The 17,178-nt window shown below is 51.1% G+C and overlaps 5 protein-coding genes across 5 annotated transcripts in view; 3 read left to right on the top strand and 2 right to left on the bottom strand.

Moving 5' to 3' along the window:
- M421DRAFT_72645 (uncharacterized protein) overlaps positions 1-1,543 on the top strand; it is a gene marked incomplete at both ends in the record, with an annotated part of 5,644 nt that extends 4,101 nt beyond the window's left edge. The window contains one exon of the mRNA XM_033596896.1: positions 1,445-1,543. Coding sequence (XP_033444592.1) covers positions 1,445-1,543 — 99 coding nt within the window. The remainder of the gene's footprint in view (positions 1-1,444) is intronic.
- Positions 1,544-6,405: 4,862 nt separating this feature from the next.
- Positions 6,406-6,717, top strand: M421DRAFT_72665 (uncharacterized protein; the record flags this gene model as incomplete). The annotated part of the gene is made up of 1 exon (XM_033596900.1): positions 6,406-6,717. A coding segment is annotated over one exon (312 nt), but the record flags the coding sequence as incomplete, so codon positions are not given.
- A 2,599-nt stretch (positions 6,718-9,316) lies between these two features.
- M421DRAFT_280334 (uncharacterized protein) lies at positions 9,317-10,147 on the top strand. Its single transcript, XM_033588914.1, has 2 exons — positions 9,317-9,536; positions 9,581-10,147. The coding sequence occupies exons 1-2, from the start codon at positions 9,500-9,502 to the stop codon at positions 10,036-10,038; spliced, it is 495 nt and encodes a 164-aa protein (XP_033444594.1). The 5' UTR covers positions 9,317-9,499; the 3' UTR covers positions 10,039-10,147.
- A 1,196-nt stretch (positions 10,148-11,343) lies between these two features.
- On the bottom strand, positions 11,344-13,513 carry M421DRAFT_402514 (pre-mRNA-processing factor 39; the record flags this gene model as incomplete). The annotated part of the gene is made up of 3 exons (XM_033590240.1): positions 11,344-12,758; positions 13,056-13,375; positions 13,424-13,513. The coding sequence occupies 3 exons, from the start codon at positions 13,511-13,513 to the stop codon at positions 11,477-11,479; spliced, it is 1,692 nt and encodes a 563-aa protein (XP_033444595.1). The 3' UTR covers positions 11,344-11,476.
- A 226-nt stretch (positions 13,514-13,739) lies between these two features.
- On the bottom strand, positions 13,740-15,852 carry M421DRAFT_424780 (gamma-glutamyltranspeptidase 1 precursor). The gene is made up of 2 exons (XM_033593864.1): positions 15,384-15,852; positions 13,740-15,324 (listed from the first exon to the last, which is right to left on the bottom strand). The coding sequence occupies exons 1-2, from the start codon at positions 15,685-15,687 to the stop codon at positions 13,838-13,840; spliced, it is 1,791 nt and encodes a 596-aa protein (XP_033444596.1). The 5' UTR covers positions 15,688-15,852; the 3' UTR covers positions 13,740-13,837.
- Between the last annotated feature and the right edge of the window lie 1,326 nt (positions 15,853-17,178).

A 17,178-nucleotide genomic window follows, 5' to 3' on the forward strand; every position in this document is an offset into this window, starting at 1 on the left:
TAAGAGAGCCCTCTGCAAGGATCCTAGGATTATACAAGGCTAGTTTGGCCTAGCAGCTAACATTAAAGCTAAGTATAGCATCCTAGATAAAGATATATTTAACTTTAACAAGGCTAGCTTTATAATAGGCTAGATATCTACTAGTTTAGTTGTTACAGCTTTAGAGAGACAAGGACAGCTAAAGGTAGTGCAGCAAGGCAATAGAGAGTAGACAACAGTTATCTAGGTTATTAACGCAACAGGGTGGGCTATTCCACCCTTTTTTATCTTTAAGGGCCGCCATCACCTCTCTGCCTAGTTTAAGGAGGGGGATCTACCTCACAATTAGGTTATTGCAGTATCTAAGAACAGCTAGACAACAAATAAGCTTAGCCTGTAGTAGTTAAAGCACTTTAATAAGCATACAAAGAAGAGAGCACTAGTTAGCAGCCACTAACTGCTCGCAATTGATGGCCATAAGAGCTATAACTCGCTCGCTTTCTAGGAATACTGCAAGGAGAACAAGATTATTACTATCTGCATGCCTCTACACTTATCACACCTCCTGCAGCCTCTTAATATGGGGTGTTTCTCGCCTTTAAAGACAGTGTATAGCCGCTAAGCTAAGAATCTTATGCGCAACTAGATTACCTATATTATAAAGCTTAAGTTCTTACTATGCTTTATACGCGCCTATAATGCAGTAATTACTCCTAGTAATATCTAAGGAGGGTTTTAAGGCGCTAGATTAGTCCTATTTAACCTAGAACAGGTTATAATAGCGCTTAATGTCTAGCTACGTACTCTATTACTACTACTCCCTAGCAATAAGCCCTAGCAGTTGCAAACCCTAAGCAATACCCTTAAATTAGGATTGCAATTAATGCTTATAAAGGCAAGGATTTAGAGGCATGTAGATAGCTTACTAACGTCTATAGTAGAGGCTTTTAAGAAGGTCTTAAAGGGAGCAGTAATTATCACGCATAAGCTAGTGTTAGCGTAAAAGGAGATTATAGAGCTTTAAGCAGCAAATAAGGCTGCTACGCAACGTAGATTACAAAAAAGAAAGCAGGTTTAAGTAGAGGGGACCTTAATAGTTAAGGATAGGGCTTGTTTAGCTGCTCTTAAGGACTTTAGGGCGTGTAGTAATAGGAAGAAGCTAAAGAGGCAGGTGCGCGCTGAAGTAGGTGAACTATCTTAATAACAGTGTACACAGTGCAAAGAGACTAGGCATAATGCGCGTACCTGCCAGAAGGTAGTAGAAGTAGACTCTGAATGATATCGCATCTTGCTTTGTACTATACAGGGCCAAAGTGGGCTATTTTGCGCCAGAATGGGGTGGTTTTGGTGGGGGCTTGGCAAAAGTGATCCACGAGCCCGGGTGATCCACGAGCCCGTGAGGTACGTTATTAGCTAAATTAACAAGAAGGCCTTTATTGCAACATTTGCAAAGGTTTTTAAGAAGGCGTTCTTAAAGGCAAACATCACATTAAGCTTTAAGGCAACTAGCTTAGTACCTAATAATCTATTAGTGGTGCTATTAAAGCTTAATGTTAAGCTTTAGACACTAACACCACCTCTACTAGGGGGGACCTAATAGAACCCTAAGATACCTACTAACGCTAATAAGATAGAGTCTTAATTAACACTACTTCGCAATTGTATTTAAAAGCACTAAGGATTATTACTAACTCTAATAGTAGAGATTGTTAATTAGCTGCAGAGAGGCACTGCAATGCTACTGCATAGGCAGACATTATTAGCAGCCCAAGTGCTGCAGCTTAAAGCGTTAAACAAGGCTGCTTCTAAGCGCAAATCACGCAAAAGAAAGCAGATCTAGAAGGGTAGAGACCTTTTAAAGGAATAGGTAGAGGATTTAATAGCCTAATGTAATGTTAGGGCGCAGGTAGAGGGGGAAACGCGTAAGAGTAGGGCCTAAACAGGTGCAGGCAAGCAGGGCAAAAGGCACTGCAAGCGCTGTAGTAAGACAGGGCACAACTCACGCACGTGTAAAAAAGATATAACGTACCCCACGGGCGAACGACTCAACGGGCGAGCGACTCACTTTTGCCAAGCCCACACCAAACCTCACCCCATTATGGCCTCTATCAGCCCACTTCGGCGCTGCGCAGGGTAGAACAACCTGTAATATTACTTAGAAACTACTTCTACATCATTCTTGCATATTCGCGCGTTATGTCTAGTCTTGTTGCACTATCTACAGCGCCTTTAGGTCAGCTTAGCCCTATCAGCGCGCACTTACTTCTTTACCTTCTTCCTATTACTACGCGCCCTAAACTCCTTTAGAGTTATTAATTACAGGCTATCCTTAACTATTAGGGTCTCTTCTACCTAGACTTGCTTTCTCTTGTGTGATTTCTAGCGTGCAGTAGCCTTATTAGCTGTTTTAAGCTTAGTAATCTATTTCTCTGTAAGCACAAGCTTGTGTGTGACTATTGCTGCGCCCTTAATGTAATGCTTAAGCGCGCTTGTTATAGAATTTAGTAAGCTACCCTAGTATCTCTAGAACTTATCTTAAATTAGAGTAGATTACAACCTAAATTCTAGGGTATTGCTTAGGGTTTGCAACTGCTAGGGCTCTTTATTAATAGGGAGTTGTGGTGATAGAGTGCGCAGCTTCACATTAAGGCTGCTTATAACCTATTCTAGGTTAAATAGGACTAGTCTAGCGCCTTAGAACCCTCCCTAGATATTGCTAGTAGTAATTATAGCGTTGTAGGCGCGTATAAAGCATGGCAGGAACTTAGTCTTTGTAATATAGTTAATCTAGCTGCGCATAAGGTTATTAGCTTAGCGCCTATACGCCTGCTTTAAAGGGGCAAAACAGCCTACATTAAGTAGCTGTAGAAGGTGCAATAAGTGTAGAGGCATACACAAGGTAATAATCTTGTTATTCCTACAGTATTGCTAGAATTTAAGCAAGTTATAGCTCTTATAACTATTAATAACTAGTAGACAGTAGGTCCTAACAGTACGCTCCTTTGTATACGCGTTAAAGTGCTTTAACTACTCTAGACTAAGCTTGTTAGTAGTCTAGCTATTCTTAGAGACTGTAATAACCTAGTCTTAGGGCAGACCCTCCTCTTTATACTAGGTAGAGAGGTAATGTTGCGCCTTAAAGATAATAAAGGGTAGTATAGCCTAGCCTGCCCTATTAATGCCCTAGATAACTATTGTCCACTCCTAGTTGCCCTATTAAATAGACTTTGGCTGTCCACAACGCTCTAAGCCTGTAACAACTGCTCCTGTAGATATCTAGCCTATTATAAAGCCTGTCTTATTAAAGTTGTACATGTCTTTATCTAGGATACTATACTTGGCTTTAGTATTCTCTACAAGCTGGAACCAGCCCTATATAATCTCTAGATCCTCACAGAGGGCTCGCTTGTAGTTGTACTTGCGATTAAACCTCACTTTAAGCTCTAGTTGACGCTTAACAAACATACTAGGCTAGTTTACGCCAACATAGCCTAGATTGCGCTCAGCGCGCAAAGAATTGGCCATATCAGCCACAGCTGCAAGCTGAGGGGGAAATCCTCGCGCAGCTAGCTAAAGGATGTAATCAACAATCACCTGCTCCTTATTCTTGTCTAGGTTCTATAAGTTAGGTGCAGAATTAGCGTGTGAAGGTCGTCCAGCGCGTTGTTTGTTTAGTGTAGCTTAAGGAACCTTATAGATAGCTGCAGCGCGCTGCTTAGAGAGATTCGCGTCTTGTTTAAGAGCCTAGAGCGCAAGCTGTATCTGACGTTCTTTTGACGCGTCTAAGTGGTGTTGTTGAGAAGGCATTGGTGTAGGAAGGGTGGTTTGGTGGGGGCTTGGCAAAAGTGAGTCGCTCGCCCGTTGAGTCGTTCGCCCGTGGGGTACGTTAGTAGATGTTAGCAATTAAGAATATATACTGTTGCCTATAGTATAACGTTGTGGTGTTGAGCAATTGCGTGTAGAAGGCCTAATAGCTTGTTGGGGTGGCGCGCTCGCTTATCCGGCGCACTCGCTATGCACTCACGTTAACTTTAATAGTTAATACTCTTAATTAGCTTACTAAGGGCGCAGAGATAATAGCGCATTTACCAGTTTTAGTGCGTAACTAGGTCGCAGAGCTTCAAGCTGCTAATAAGGCCGCTACACGCCATAAATTACACAAGAGGAAGCAGATCTAGAGGGAGGGGACTCTTACTATTAGTAAAGGAGTATGCCTAACTACCCTAAAGGAGTTTAAAGCCTATAGTAATAGGGAGAAGGTAAGTAAGAAGAGGCGTGTTAAACTAGGCACTTAGTCTTTACAACGCTATAGCAGGTGTAGTAAGGCAGGGCACAACACTTGAATATGTATAAAAGATGTACAAGATACTATAGATTAGTGCTGTATACTGTAAGTTATAGTAACTTATAGTAACTTGCTGTGATATGCAAGAGAAGTTGAAGTTTGGTGTGGTCTTGGCAAAATCAGGTCACTCGCTCGGGCCGGCCACTCGCCCGTGAGGTACGTTAGTGCTCCTTCTCTTGCAGCGCCGAGAAGACGAGATACATGTCCCGGTGAATCACCAGACGAACACAGGTATTGATCAAGCCAGTCGACAAGTTTGCGAGACGTGCTTCAGCTGCGCCGGTTGCCTCCTGAGATGATGCGATGATGCGGTGGAGTGCCTGCGTTGCCAGCTGGAGACGCGTGCCAACGCGTTGTGGCGCGTGCTGTGATCGACGTCATTACCGCAGTGACCAGCAGTCCACAAGATGGCGCTAGCAAGTCGGCCCCACCCAGAAACTTTGTGTTCTCCGAGCTCCGCAACACTGCTTCGTTGCGCAGAGCGTCGAATCCCCAAATCCTCGCATTTCCATTGCGCCCACCCGCCGGCGATGGAGAAACCAAGCAAACGCATGCGGTTGACCGTCGTGGTCAAGGCGCTGGTGGCAGAAAATGCACACGGCGAATACCAGGCGGAAGCGCTGGCGGCGTTCAAAGAGCGCAAGTTTGCCCTGCCAGTTGAGCTGCACGACACGTTCGAGACGGTTTGGGGCGACATCGAGCAGCGATACAAGAAGAACTATCTCAACGCCCAGCAAGCGGCGACGTTCAGCATCAAGAAGCTGCAGGATGCCTACGACTGCGACCTTGACATGACGGACACGGTGGGCGACATCTTCGAGGGCGAGCCCGACGTCAAGATGCGCATGATCAATGTCGTGCCCCATTTTATATACCGCGAGACGTCGGTCGTGCCAGGGTCCATGCTGCGGCCGACGGGCGCCCAGAAGCGCGGCGGGGAGGACGTGGACGACGGCGCCAACAAGAGGCGACGCGTTGCAGCCCAACGGCCGCAGAGCGCGTCCGAAACGCGCGATCTCTCGCCGAACCGACCGATCCCCTCGACCGAGTCGCAGCAAGCCGCCGTCGCAGGCACTGAAGACGCAGAGGCCGGGCGCCACCTGGCGAGGTCGAGGACGGGCGCGTCGCTGGTCGAGCTGGGCCGCACCGAGACAGGCCAAGCACCGTTCAGCGCGCCTACAGTCAAGCAGGAGGAGCCGGAGCCAGAGCAGCCGCCCCTCCTTGACGGCATCGAGGCTGCGTCACCAAATGAGCCCGCCGAGCCCGCCGAGAGGCCCGTCAAGCCTGCCATCGAAGAGCGACCCGGCAATGAGCGACCCTCGCGGCGCCCGACACGCACACCGCGCGCACAACCACAGGAGGCTCCACCGCAGCCCACGACTACGAACGAGGAAGTGGCAGAGGTGGACCACGAGACCGCAGGGGACGAGCAGGCAGACGCACAAGCGCAGGCGGGCCCCTCACAGGTCGACCCACAGGAGGTTGCCATGCAGCAGTCGCCCGTGTCATCAGTCGAGCCTGAGCCCAAGCTGGCTCCGGCCACGGGACGGCGCAAGGACGTCTACGATGTGTCCAGCTCGCCCGACTTCATGCACCCGACCGCCACCCCGGACAAGACTGGTGTGACGTACGGTCGTCCGCCCGGGTCAAGCTTCCGTCTCTTGAACACGGCTCGCGGATATGGGCGCTCCGCCGGGAACAGAACGCCAGCTTCGGCAGCGAAGGCACACGCGGTTCAACCCCCGCTTGCTGACGTGATCGGATCCACACCGCACGAAGAAGCTCAATCCGCGACAAGACCGAAGAGCTACACCGCTGCCAATGATGAAGACAACGACGATGCGGATCCCACAGTCTCCTTGCCTGACGAGGCTGCGGCACCTACTTCGAATACTCATCAGACTCCCGCGCGGAAGACGCCCGCAAAGTCTTCAAAGCCTGGCAGCCTGAAGAAACCCTCACGAGACTTCTTGGTGAGTACGCCTACCAGCACAAAGGGTGGTGCGAATTCCCAGGCTGCTGCGACGCCAGCTTCGCTGGCAAATGCAAGCAAGCCTCGACCAGCAATTCGGCCATCACCAATGCAGTTGGCTTCGAGCACTAAGAAGCAGAGGTCCATCAGCTCGGCAGCATCTCAGAGCGCCATAGGATCACCGAAAGGCAAGGAAGCTGCGGTGGTGACCAAGCGAGCAACCAAGACACCGACGCCGAACAGCACGCAGACTGTGACAGGCACACCCCAAGAGAAGCCTCACGAATGCCTTACGTGTCACGCGCGCTTTGTGCGAGAGTCCAATCTAAAGAGACACGCCAAAACGCACGCAGATGAGCGAACACACACTTGTTCCAATTGTGGCCGTAATTTCTCTCGTGTTGATGCACTTGCGCGACACAGCAGGCTTCATGAAGGATGTCCTGGTCTCCAATCAAGCGTCGACTTTGAGGGTATGGAGGATGATCAGGCTGAAACGCTTGGTCGCACTCATGAGCGAAGCAATTCCGTGCGCAGCCTCCGCAATAAGATTACTTCATACCTAGATCACAACACCGAAACCGACACGGGGCGAAATGAGGTATTGTTGCTGCCGAACGGCCGTCACGCTCTACGCAGCAGGAGCGCAGGAAGCTCGCTGCTTGCGACTGGCGATCCTAGTACAAGCAAGAACAGCCCCGATGCCACAGTGAAGGCCTCCGCGAAAATGAAAAGCGCTACGCAAAGCTCGACACCCAAGTTCGACAAGAATACTACGAAGCAGCCCGCTGTTACAACACACACCGCGAAGCCAGCAAACGGCACCACCGAAATCTCGAGCGCTGAATCGTCTTCCTCGGACTCCTCAGACTCCTCAGACTCCGACCCAGATCCAGATGACGAACCCGAACAGCAGGCAAAGACTGGCACGGAAGTGGGTCTGGAAGTCCAAGGCACTCCGGCGAAGAGACGATCTCAACGAATCACTGACGATCGCAGCAGCGCAAACGATAAGGAGAAAGAGCGGCCAAAGACACTACCTGAGCACGAAACTCCGGCAATGTACATCGCTGCGCCTCAGACCCAGGACAAGCCACCCTCTGGGCAGGAAGCGGAAGGAGCTGCGCGTTGGGGAACTCGAAATGGGTGTGGTCTTTCAGATCAAAGCCTCCACACTCCCGTAATTGAGCCGACGCAAGATCAGAAGCCAGCACCTGAAGCAGCAGTAGTGACACCAGTCACAGATGATGAGGGCTTTGCCGATCAGGATCATTACAGCACCGCCTTCGAAGACAATGCAGCCGGATCGCGCTCTGCCAGCGTTGCTGTTTCCACACGCTCTTCACCAGCTGTTTCTCGGCGTCCCGCTCGCTTTCTAAGTCACTCCCCAACGCCAGATGCATCGGAAAGCGACGACGGTGGCGATGAGGCCACCGCTCTCAAGGTCGCATCGCCGCGGGTCAACAATCAGGAAGAGAGTGAGAGCGAAAGTGAATCTTCGTCAGATAGCGAGGATGACGAGACGCCTGCTCTGCCAACCGGTCCAGCCAGTGGATTTCACACTCAGGCTGAACCGCCTTCCTCACCTCCTCTTGGGGGTCTCGTAACCTTAGCCCCGATCGTCTCAAAAAGCAGCCAGTCTGCTCCGTCTCAGGCTCGCCCTCCAACGCAACAGACACCGGTCCCACTACCGACACTGCAGTCCCCACAGGCTCCGCGCTCTAGCCAGTCAGTCTCTGTACAGGCAGCTGATCGCCGCCGATACACAGGCTTCCGCAGCCTGCGAGAGCAACTTGCAGATACCAAAGCTGCGCAAGCTACGACACAAAAGAAGACGTTCGATCCGCGCACTATGAGTCTGGGCAAGCTGACGAAGGGTATGCCACTCGCTGCTCTGGGAAGCGACGTTGAGAGTAGTGACGACGAGAGCAGTAGCGATAGCGATAGCGATTGATACAATATGGGTATCGCGATCCGGAACGCACGCCTGGTCAACACTGGGCAAGGGAGAAGTAGCCGGAGGCTCGAAGAACCAACTGATAAGTCGCTGTGCTGGAATTGAGCTCACGTCTCGCGCGTAGAGTTTGTCGGTGCATGCTTCTTAAAAGCTCTACAGACACGATTCTAAGCGCGTTCTCATCGAAGCTAGAGCAAGCCAGTGCGAATGACAAATGAGGTCGTGGTCGTCTGCGACCCTTCGCCACGTGTGACTGCCATTTCCCAAGCCAACGTCGCCGCCTTCATGTGCACACGAGAAACAACGACCTCGCTGCTCTGTGCAACTGCGTTATGACGCCGTCCACCCACCTTCCATGTCCGACAAGCCCGCTGCCGATCGTCACACCTGCACCGCAGCCGATTCCCTCTCTACAGGACTGACAAAGGCCTCTAATCCGATCGATCAATAGTAAACAGTATATGGCGGCAAATATTGCTATGCGAGATGTTCCAGAGACCGTGGAACATCAGTGAGCTGAGCTGAGCCTGCTTCTCGGTGGTTGGAAGCATTGAGGTCAGTATGCTGACCGCCGCGCAGACGGATCGTGAAACGGCTTTTCGTCTCGCATTTTTTTGCCCTCGTATTAACGCGCAGACCTAAATACTTCGTTGTGTCCGTTCTCATGTTGCGCGTCACTGCTATTCAATCACAGTACGATGATGTTATGTCCAGACACATTGGCCGCCGGCAGAAATGGTTTCGTGACCTGGACCGTTTCGAAGTGCTCAGCCACGCCCGAGCCGCCAGCACATTGAAGTCAGACAGGCAAAGTCGGCGCCTCGTCTCCTCAGACAGGGAAGGTGATGCCGTAGGCTGCACCTTGCTGCCAACAACTTAAGTACCACTCCCATTGGTGCGGGACCGAGTTTGAGAACAGCTCTTTTTACTGATTTCAGATGGCTGCCTTACCAGTGAATAGCCGCGTATGCTGCTTCTAGCAGATGATTTGCGCTTTCGTGCGAAGGTCAAACACTATACAGGCGCTATGTTTTGACACGTCCGGAGTAGGATGCGTACTCCAGGTTGCCAGCCTTGTGTACGAATGCGTGTGCTTCGAGTATAAGAGATGGCCTTAGGACCTCGCAAGGCAAGCTAGAACGACTGCAAAATCCACGTGAGGTGCCAATTCTACTCTACCAGCTACAGCCCAACGATCGTAAACGCATCGCAAAACGACGATCAAACCTTCGAGGCATCGGAGAACATGACGAACCTGTTCCACATCATGGCTGTTCTGATGTGTATGTTCTCTCATGCCCTTCAATTCGCACACTAACGTCCACAGTATCTCTGGAAGCCGCAGCCCAAGGCACTCAATTCATCACAGGTCCATGCACCTCAGACGCAGACTGCGCATCCGCCTGTTGTGGATTCAACAGTAGTAAATGCGCTGGCCCTGTAGTCGCGCAAGAGAGAGATGGTGGGTGTGGATTCGGCAACGCCCAGCCAAACAACAATGCGGCTCTTGCACTGACTGGTGGCACACCTACGGGCGCTCAGGCAGAAGATGCGCCTATGCAGACGCCGCCAGCTGCTGGACAGGCTCCAAGTTCCGGAAATGAAGCGGCGCTGCCAAAGGGAAAGCAGTTCATCACTGGAGCTTGCATCAGTGATGCTGATTGTGCGAGTGCATGCTGTGGGCTCAAGAGCGGGAAGTGTGCGTCTCCAGCAGTGGCGCAGGAGAGGGATGGCGGGTGCGGTTTCGCGATGGAGGCTTCGCAGAGACGGATTGTTGTTTGGTAGATATTAGCACAAGGTTGCAGGAGGAGGCCGTGTCCGTAAAGCGTCAAGACACCAATCTCGACGAGATGAACAGTATTATATCAACTCTAGCTTCTTGTTGGCCAACAGTTCCATTTCTCTCAATGCTCCTCCTTCTCTGGAGCCGTCGGACACACCTCTGTTTGCACACGAAAGATTGGCTTTCTTAGTTCATTTCCATGTTCAGTCATAAGCGGCAAGGGCAGCGAACCATCCATCAGTAGCAGATCCTTTAGCTCCGTAAGATGCTTAATCGGGCAGGCAGCGTACAGACCGCTCCGATTTGCATAACGGAAATTTGCCTCCTAGCCGCTCGCACCTCCACGATTTGACTGATCGTGACCTGGGCCAGCCACATACCATGGGCGAAACTCTTCAGAGTGACTTTTATAACGACGCCGATCGCTGTATTGGCCTTGGGCTGATTGTGTAGCCGCAGGAAGGGAGAGGCGCATGGGCGAAGAAATTATGAGGGCGACTCCGTCTATAAACAGTTGTCGACTTGCTGTCGATTTGGAGTGATTGTCTAGATCTGTGCACGGCGAGAGAGATTAGGACAAACGAAATGGTAAGTGTGTGAGCGACATAAAAGTCATCGGATGCACATGGGGGAAGGTAAGGGTAAAGATTTTTCAAAGGCTCGAAGGCCGTGTGTTGAGCTGTCAAAACGCCACGGTGTAGAATTGGACCTTGGAATGGAGAAAACAGACTGCGAAAGATGAGTAATCGTAGGTATGGAGGTACGCTGCTGAAGTTTTGTGCTTATTGAATTCTCTACATGTATGGCGAGAAGCCCATTCATTAGTTGACATGGATTTTACAGGACAGATACAAGACTGCAACGGTGTGATTCAAACCTACGCTGGTCATTGCCGATTGGCTGTTGGCTCACGCGTAGGCGTAATGAGAAGCATCGTTTGTAGTCCAGGGTTGATCGCACAATGGGTCGTCGTAAGAAGATGTACGCTAGTGAAGGGGAAGGGAGTAGTCCAAACCTAGCTGGCAGTCTTTGTTGAGAGGTCGTGGGTATCTAAGTCTCATGCGTCGTTATTCCGAAGTCGAGAAGCCTTTGCTTGGTATGCAGGACCAGTCGTCACGAGAAGTATTTTGCATGGAGTGACGAACGTGCGCTAGCGGATGCACCACACTCGTGGACTGCGCAACTGCTAGAAGCGTGTACGATGCGCCGGCTTCGAGGTGGTGCTCGATTCACCGATGTCTTCAGATGACTTGGTTCTAAAGCCGTGAGAGCCAGGTCAGCAGGGTCAAAGAAGATATAAGAATCGAGGTGTATTACATTTCGCTAGCAAGGAGCAAAGGCGAAGGTTACGAACAAATAAAGCGACGAGGTGTCTAGGGTGGTGCTGGCTCGAGTGGCAGCACACGTCTCTTCAAGCTATGATGCGTCGGATCCCAGCAATCACTTGCGTTGACGCTTGTTTGCTGCGTTGTGAGGCTGCTTCTTTCGTTTCGAGGGGTGGGACTGGGAGGGATCGCTTGAAGCAGATGATACATACCCGTTGACCTCCCTGTCCAGTTTCATGTACTCCTCGGCCGCGTCCTTGCCGCCACGATTCAGCAAGAAGTCCATGTAGAAATGGGAGAGCTTCTTAGAAGCCTCTGGGGAAAGTCGTCCTTTGGTTTGGACCAAGTCATGCACCGCCTTCACCCGCTTGTAAGCCTCTTCTGGATCAGTAGCGGGCTGCTCGATCTCGAATTGTAGGTACTTGTACCAGTAGTCTTTTGAATCAGAGAACTTCTGGTGCTTGTCTTGGAAAGCCTGGCGAGCCTCACCGACCGCACTCTTGCATTGCAGCAAGATACGTGCTTGCTCTGCAATCAACACACCGCCAATCTGGCTGCTACGCAGACCAATGTACTCCTCAAGGACCTTGACAGCCTCATCGTTACCCTCATGCCTTCGTACAACGCCCGCCAAAGAGATGATGGTCTCGACGTGGTCTGGAGCCTGCTCGAGCATGGACGTGTGGATCTCGCGAGCCACCGAGACACGGCCAAGCTTCTCTTCGAGGCGTGCCCAGTTGAGACGGATCGCGGGAGCCTCGATAGGGACGAAGATACAGCTGGCCCGCATGTAGATAATGCGCGTGTTCTCCTCTTTGCCCTGAGAAAACATCCATCGCGCATACCGAAGCCAGAACTCATCGTAGAGGGCACAAGCGACCAAGCAGCGCTCATATAAGAACGAGGTGCGCTCGAAATCGCCCTGCTTTTCCTCGTGATCGAGGTACTTGCGCCAGTTGTCAAGCTCGGCGTCTTCAAGCTCGGTGACGTGGAAGTACGCGCGCTTGATGGTCTGCTCGTAAGCCCAGCGATTCTGGACGTCTTGTTGTGTGCGGGAGTACGACTCGTAGTAGTATGCGTGGATCTTCTCACGAAGTTGTCGTTCAAGCTCAAGAGGAGCTTTCTCGGGGAATCCTTGATTCTCCAGTTGCATCGCGTTCTTGATGGTTTCGATGGTGTCGGGCTCGGCGAGGTCTTCGATTGGCCGTGTGCCAATAAGTGCGTTGAACTTTTCGTAGTAGCGGGAGAATTGGTAGATGGGGAGGAGCAGGACGCGGCTGTAGATCCTGGTCGAATTGCCAGGTTCTTGGACGCGTTCCTCAAACTCGATGTACTTGTCCCAAAATGGGTGGCTTTGGAAGTCGAGGCCGACAGAATGAGCTCCACGCTCGAACAGTCTATACTGTCAGCATGTTTGGGTCGAATTAGGGAAGGGGGAGGGACGGCCAAGATTGAGCTTGCAGAGAGTGCACCGAGGCCCCGTGGGACCAGCACCGTTGACAACCAATTGTCTCGGAGATGCGCGAAGACTTGACGCGATGCAATAAGTGCGGTAAACAAAACGAAGCGCCGCAGGAAGCGGCAGAAAGTGGCAGTGCATCAGACCTAAACACACATCGCCAACGCGCAAAGTACTTGCTGCTGGCTATGGGCTGATTTGAGTCTCAGAACCGAGGAAGAAAGGCAGAACTTACTCTCGAATGATGTCATTGTCGTGACATGTGTCCATCTTGAAGGTGCAGTAGTTGGCCCACAGGTCGACCGAAGTGGTGACAGCGCATACACCGCGCTCGTAAACCATCTCAGCGGTCTCTGTGCCTCCTATCGCGAACTCGAGATCGGCGTATTTTTTCCAGTACCCGAAGAAAAGTGGAAACTTCTGCAGAAAGCAGTCGTAAACGTTGCGCACCAGTTCAATGGCTGAGGGACTCGAATTGCGGGTGACGCCGCCCTCGAGCTCGGAGGCGCGAGTGACGAGCACCTCCCATCTCTCGAACTCGTCCTCATTTTCGATCTATGTACTGTCAGTTTGCGCCATCAGACTGTGTTGCGCTCAACTTACCACCGCGCCGAGAAGCTTCCTGATTTCCGGTGCAGCCTCCTCGCCCGAGTATTCGACATGCGCAATGGCGCCGCGGCCGTTGGGCAACATGTTGTCGCGTTTGGTATTGGTCCCGAGGTCGATGTCAGTTGACCGAATCAAGTGACGAGCGGGCGACGGGGGAACTGTGTGTGCAGGTGAGAGATGGTGATGGATGTTGAGTAGGCGAGACCGCGACGAACCAAGGATTGATAGCTCGCAAGCGGAGTTCGCGGCCCACTTTTGGGAGCCGCGCTCTAGCGCCTTTCACGTTATCGGCGCTTTACGAAGTACTTTTGTTTGCCCAGTCTTCACGACTCACAAGCCTTCTTTGAGTTGATGATTATTTGTCATCTTGTCTAGCAACTCGGCTAATCTATTACCACCCATGCATATCTACACGACAAATCCACCACTGTTCTTCTGTCGTGGCTCACCAGCAGCCTCGAATGTGCCGTTGCTTAGCCTCCTGAGACCCTGCGCTGTGCTTCCCGCCGCTGCCCATGTCACATTGGCGCCCAGAGACTTCAGAAAGGCTGTGGTTCCATTGTTAAATGTGGGCTCGAAGCTGACCTGGGCCGGAACAAGCTGATCGTGAATTCTGGGCTGAGCCAGCGCCTCTGCAGTTGTCAGATTGCCGTCCAAAATGTGAATCAGGTTCTGGATGGTGGCAGTAATGATACGACTACCTCCAGCTGCACCTATAGCGACGTAGAAAGCATTCGCCAGGGTAGAGTTGAGATGCTCGACAATGACAGGCGAGATGGAGGACAATGGGCGCTTGCCAGGGCGTATAAAGTTGGCGGGACTAGGAATGTAGCCGAATGCGTTGGTCGTGTTAGGAATCGAGAAGTCGTTCATCTCGTTGTTCATGATGACTCCTGTCTCTGGGACGACGAGCTTGCTACCGAAGAGCAGATTGACGGTCGTTGTCAATGTGATGGCGAGACCATCCTTGTCCGCAGCTACAATATGCGAAGTTCCGGGAGTCTCAAGTGACTCCAGTCCCTTAGGATCATAGTAGGAGACGTTGAAGGTCTGAGTGTCGCTGATCTTGGAGCGGATTTCTGCCGCAGTGGAAGCCGAGACCATCCCTTCTTGGTATTCATCCATACCCTCGAGATACAACGGGTCACCCAGCTCAGCGCGCATGCCATAAGCAAACTTCATGGCTTCGTCCAGACGGTGGGTGGTCAGATTGATGCTAGCTGGGTCACCGAAGGCAGAGTATCCCTCTAGGATCTTCAAGGCGGAAAGTGCGACCTCACCGCCACTGGGAGCGCTGCAAGCTGTGAGCTTGAAGTCGTGGTACGTGATGGTTGACGGCTTGCGGATGGCGACTGTATAGTTCTTGAGATCCTCCAGGGTCATCGACCCGTCCTTGGCCTGAAGAGCGTTAATGGTTGCTTCCGCAAGAGGTCCCTCATAGAAGGCGTCAGGGCCTTCGTTGGCGATGGTCTCGAGTGTGTCGGCGTAACGCTTCCTGGTGATGGTCTCATTGAGCTGGACGACGCGACCCTTGGGCGCAAAGTCGATAGCCCACTCCGGGTCATTGAGCAAGAAGTTTGTCGATGCATTCAAACTTGCTGTCGCAGACTTGATGTAGCTGATCAAATCCTCGTTGACTCGCCATCCCTCTCGCGCGACCTTGACTGCCGGCGTGAGCACTTTCGCCCAAGGCAGCTTGCCATAGTTCTCATGAAGGTACTGCAAACCACGGATTTCGCCAGGTACACCAGAAGCCAGACCACCGTTTATGCTCGCATCCTCGTTGCCCAAATACATGTCCTGAAAACTAGCAGCCGGTGCGGTCTCGCGGAAGTCAATAAACTCGTAGGTGCCATTAGGTGCTCGAACAAGCATGAAGCCACCGCCTCCGATGCCTGCAGATTGTCAGCTTCTCGAAGGCGAGCCGTGCCAGAACGTCAGCTGCAAGACCTACCAGAGTGGTACATGCCAATGACTCCCACGCAGGCCACAGTACCGACCAATGCATCTGCAGCATTGCCGCCTTGCTTCAACAAATCCACACCGATATGGCTGCAGATATCGCTCTCTGAAGCCACAGCGCCTAGCTCACCATGCTTGATCACGGGCGATGTAGGATAGCCTGAGGGAACTGGGTTTGCGAGCACCGACTGCAGCGTCAGCAGCCCGGTCAAGCACCGCGACAAGATTGCACCACGCGCCATATTGATACTCTCGCGGTAGAAGGAGGAAACAAGTTCAGCAAGTACAGGAGCCATGGCTGGGCACGCCTTTCACTTTTTAAGCCGCTGCAACGGTCGGCCCTAATAGGAATTTGCCGTACAACAATGACGATCACTGCCTCGACCGTTTTGGTAAGAAGCCTACACCGATGAGGCAGCTGCGAAGACGTCCGAGTGCGGAGGAGTGGGCCACATACGCAATTGTAGCAGGAATCGCGACATGATGGCCGCAAAGGCCTTGTGCCGCAGTTATGAAGCTCGGTAGATGAGACTAGGTAATTATTGGGCTTGAGATAACGGACGTGAATGTTCGTCGATACCGTAAGAGATACGAAGATAGGCGAGGCTGGCAGTCGATTGACAGCTCAATTGCGTACCCATAGAGCTCTTTGGGAGATACACGTTGAGACCATAGCAATTCGTCTTTGTGTTGAGGCTGCACAGCAAGCCATCGCCAGGCCGAAGCAAACAGCTGCAAGCACCGCCTTGGTTGATGCTGCATTGTGTGCGCTGCGGACCTTGCATACTAGACCCACCTGCTTCGTAGAGATACGAAGTATGCAAGGCTGATTTCGCTGTGCAAATGCCTGAAATCTTGATGACCTACCGTGTCCGTGCACCAAATGCGCGCATTTATCAAATGCGCGCATCAACAAGAACGCGTCAAACTTCACACCAATTTTGCTCAACGCCACTATGTCGCTCAATCTAGCCCTTGCAGAGATAGCTCAATTAAGCCCCTGTGAAAAGATCCTGTACACCAAAATCGCTAAAACACATGGTGTTGTGCGCTCAACGTTGACGCGTAGACATCAAGGCAATATGCGCCTGCGCAAAGACATGTTAGCAGAACAGCAAAATATTAATCTACAACAAGAGGAGGACCTTATGAAGTATAAAGAGCAGCTTACTAAGCAACTTTTACTACCTACACAGGATATAATACAGAATTTTGCCTTAGGAGTTGCTTAAAAGAGAGTATTAGAGAGCTAGGTCACTCACTTTATTGACAAGTTGTCAGGTATTCGGTTACTGAGGAAAGGTTGGCAGGGCCGGATCTGTACAGAAACATCACTTAGAGATCTCAGCCAAGTTCACCAAGCAAGGCAGGGGCCCACAGACTAAGCCTAATAATTAGTAACCCGCTAGATTGAGGTTACCAAGCATTTAAAAGAGGGGTACCTAAGCAATTTCGGACTACTAAGACAATGCCTTAGCTAATAATTAATAGAAAGGCAGGGTTAAGAGTACATAAGATTAGAGGAGAGACATAAAATAAAGAAGATAGATAATAACGTAGATTAGGCTGGCGGATGGGTAGGGTGTGCTTTTTTACGTTTTGGCTTATAGCTTCTTAACTAGCAGAGATACGCTTACATAATCTATTATTTAATAGAAGCGCCTAGTATTGCGCCTTCTAATAAAAAAAGAATTAGCTTATTCTACCTAGTATTAGCTAAGTTATTAAAACTACCTAGCAAAGTATACCTATTAATAGGTATGCTCGCTAGGTACCCCCCCTTTTTT

This window comes from Didymella exigua (assembly GCF_010094145.1).
Source record: "Didymella exigua CBS 183.55 unplaced genomic scaffold M421scaffold_39, whole genome shotgun sequence".
NCBI lineage: Eukaryota > Fungi > Ascomycota > Dothideomycetes > Pleosporales > Didymellaceae > Didymella > Didymella exigua.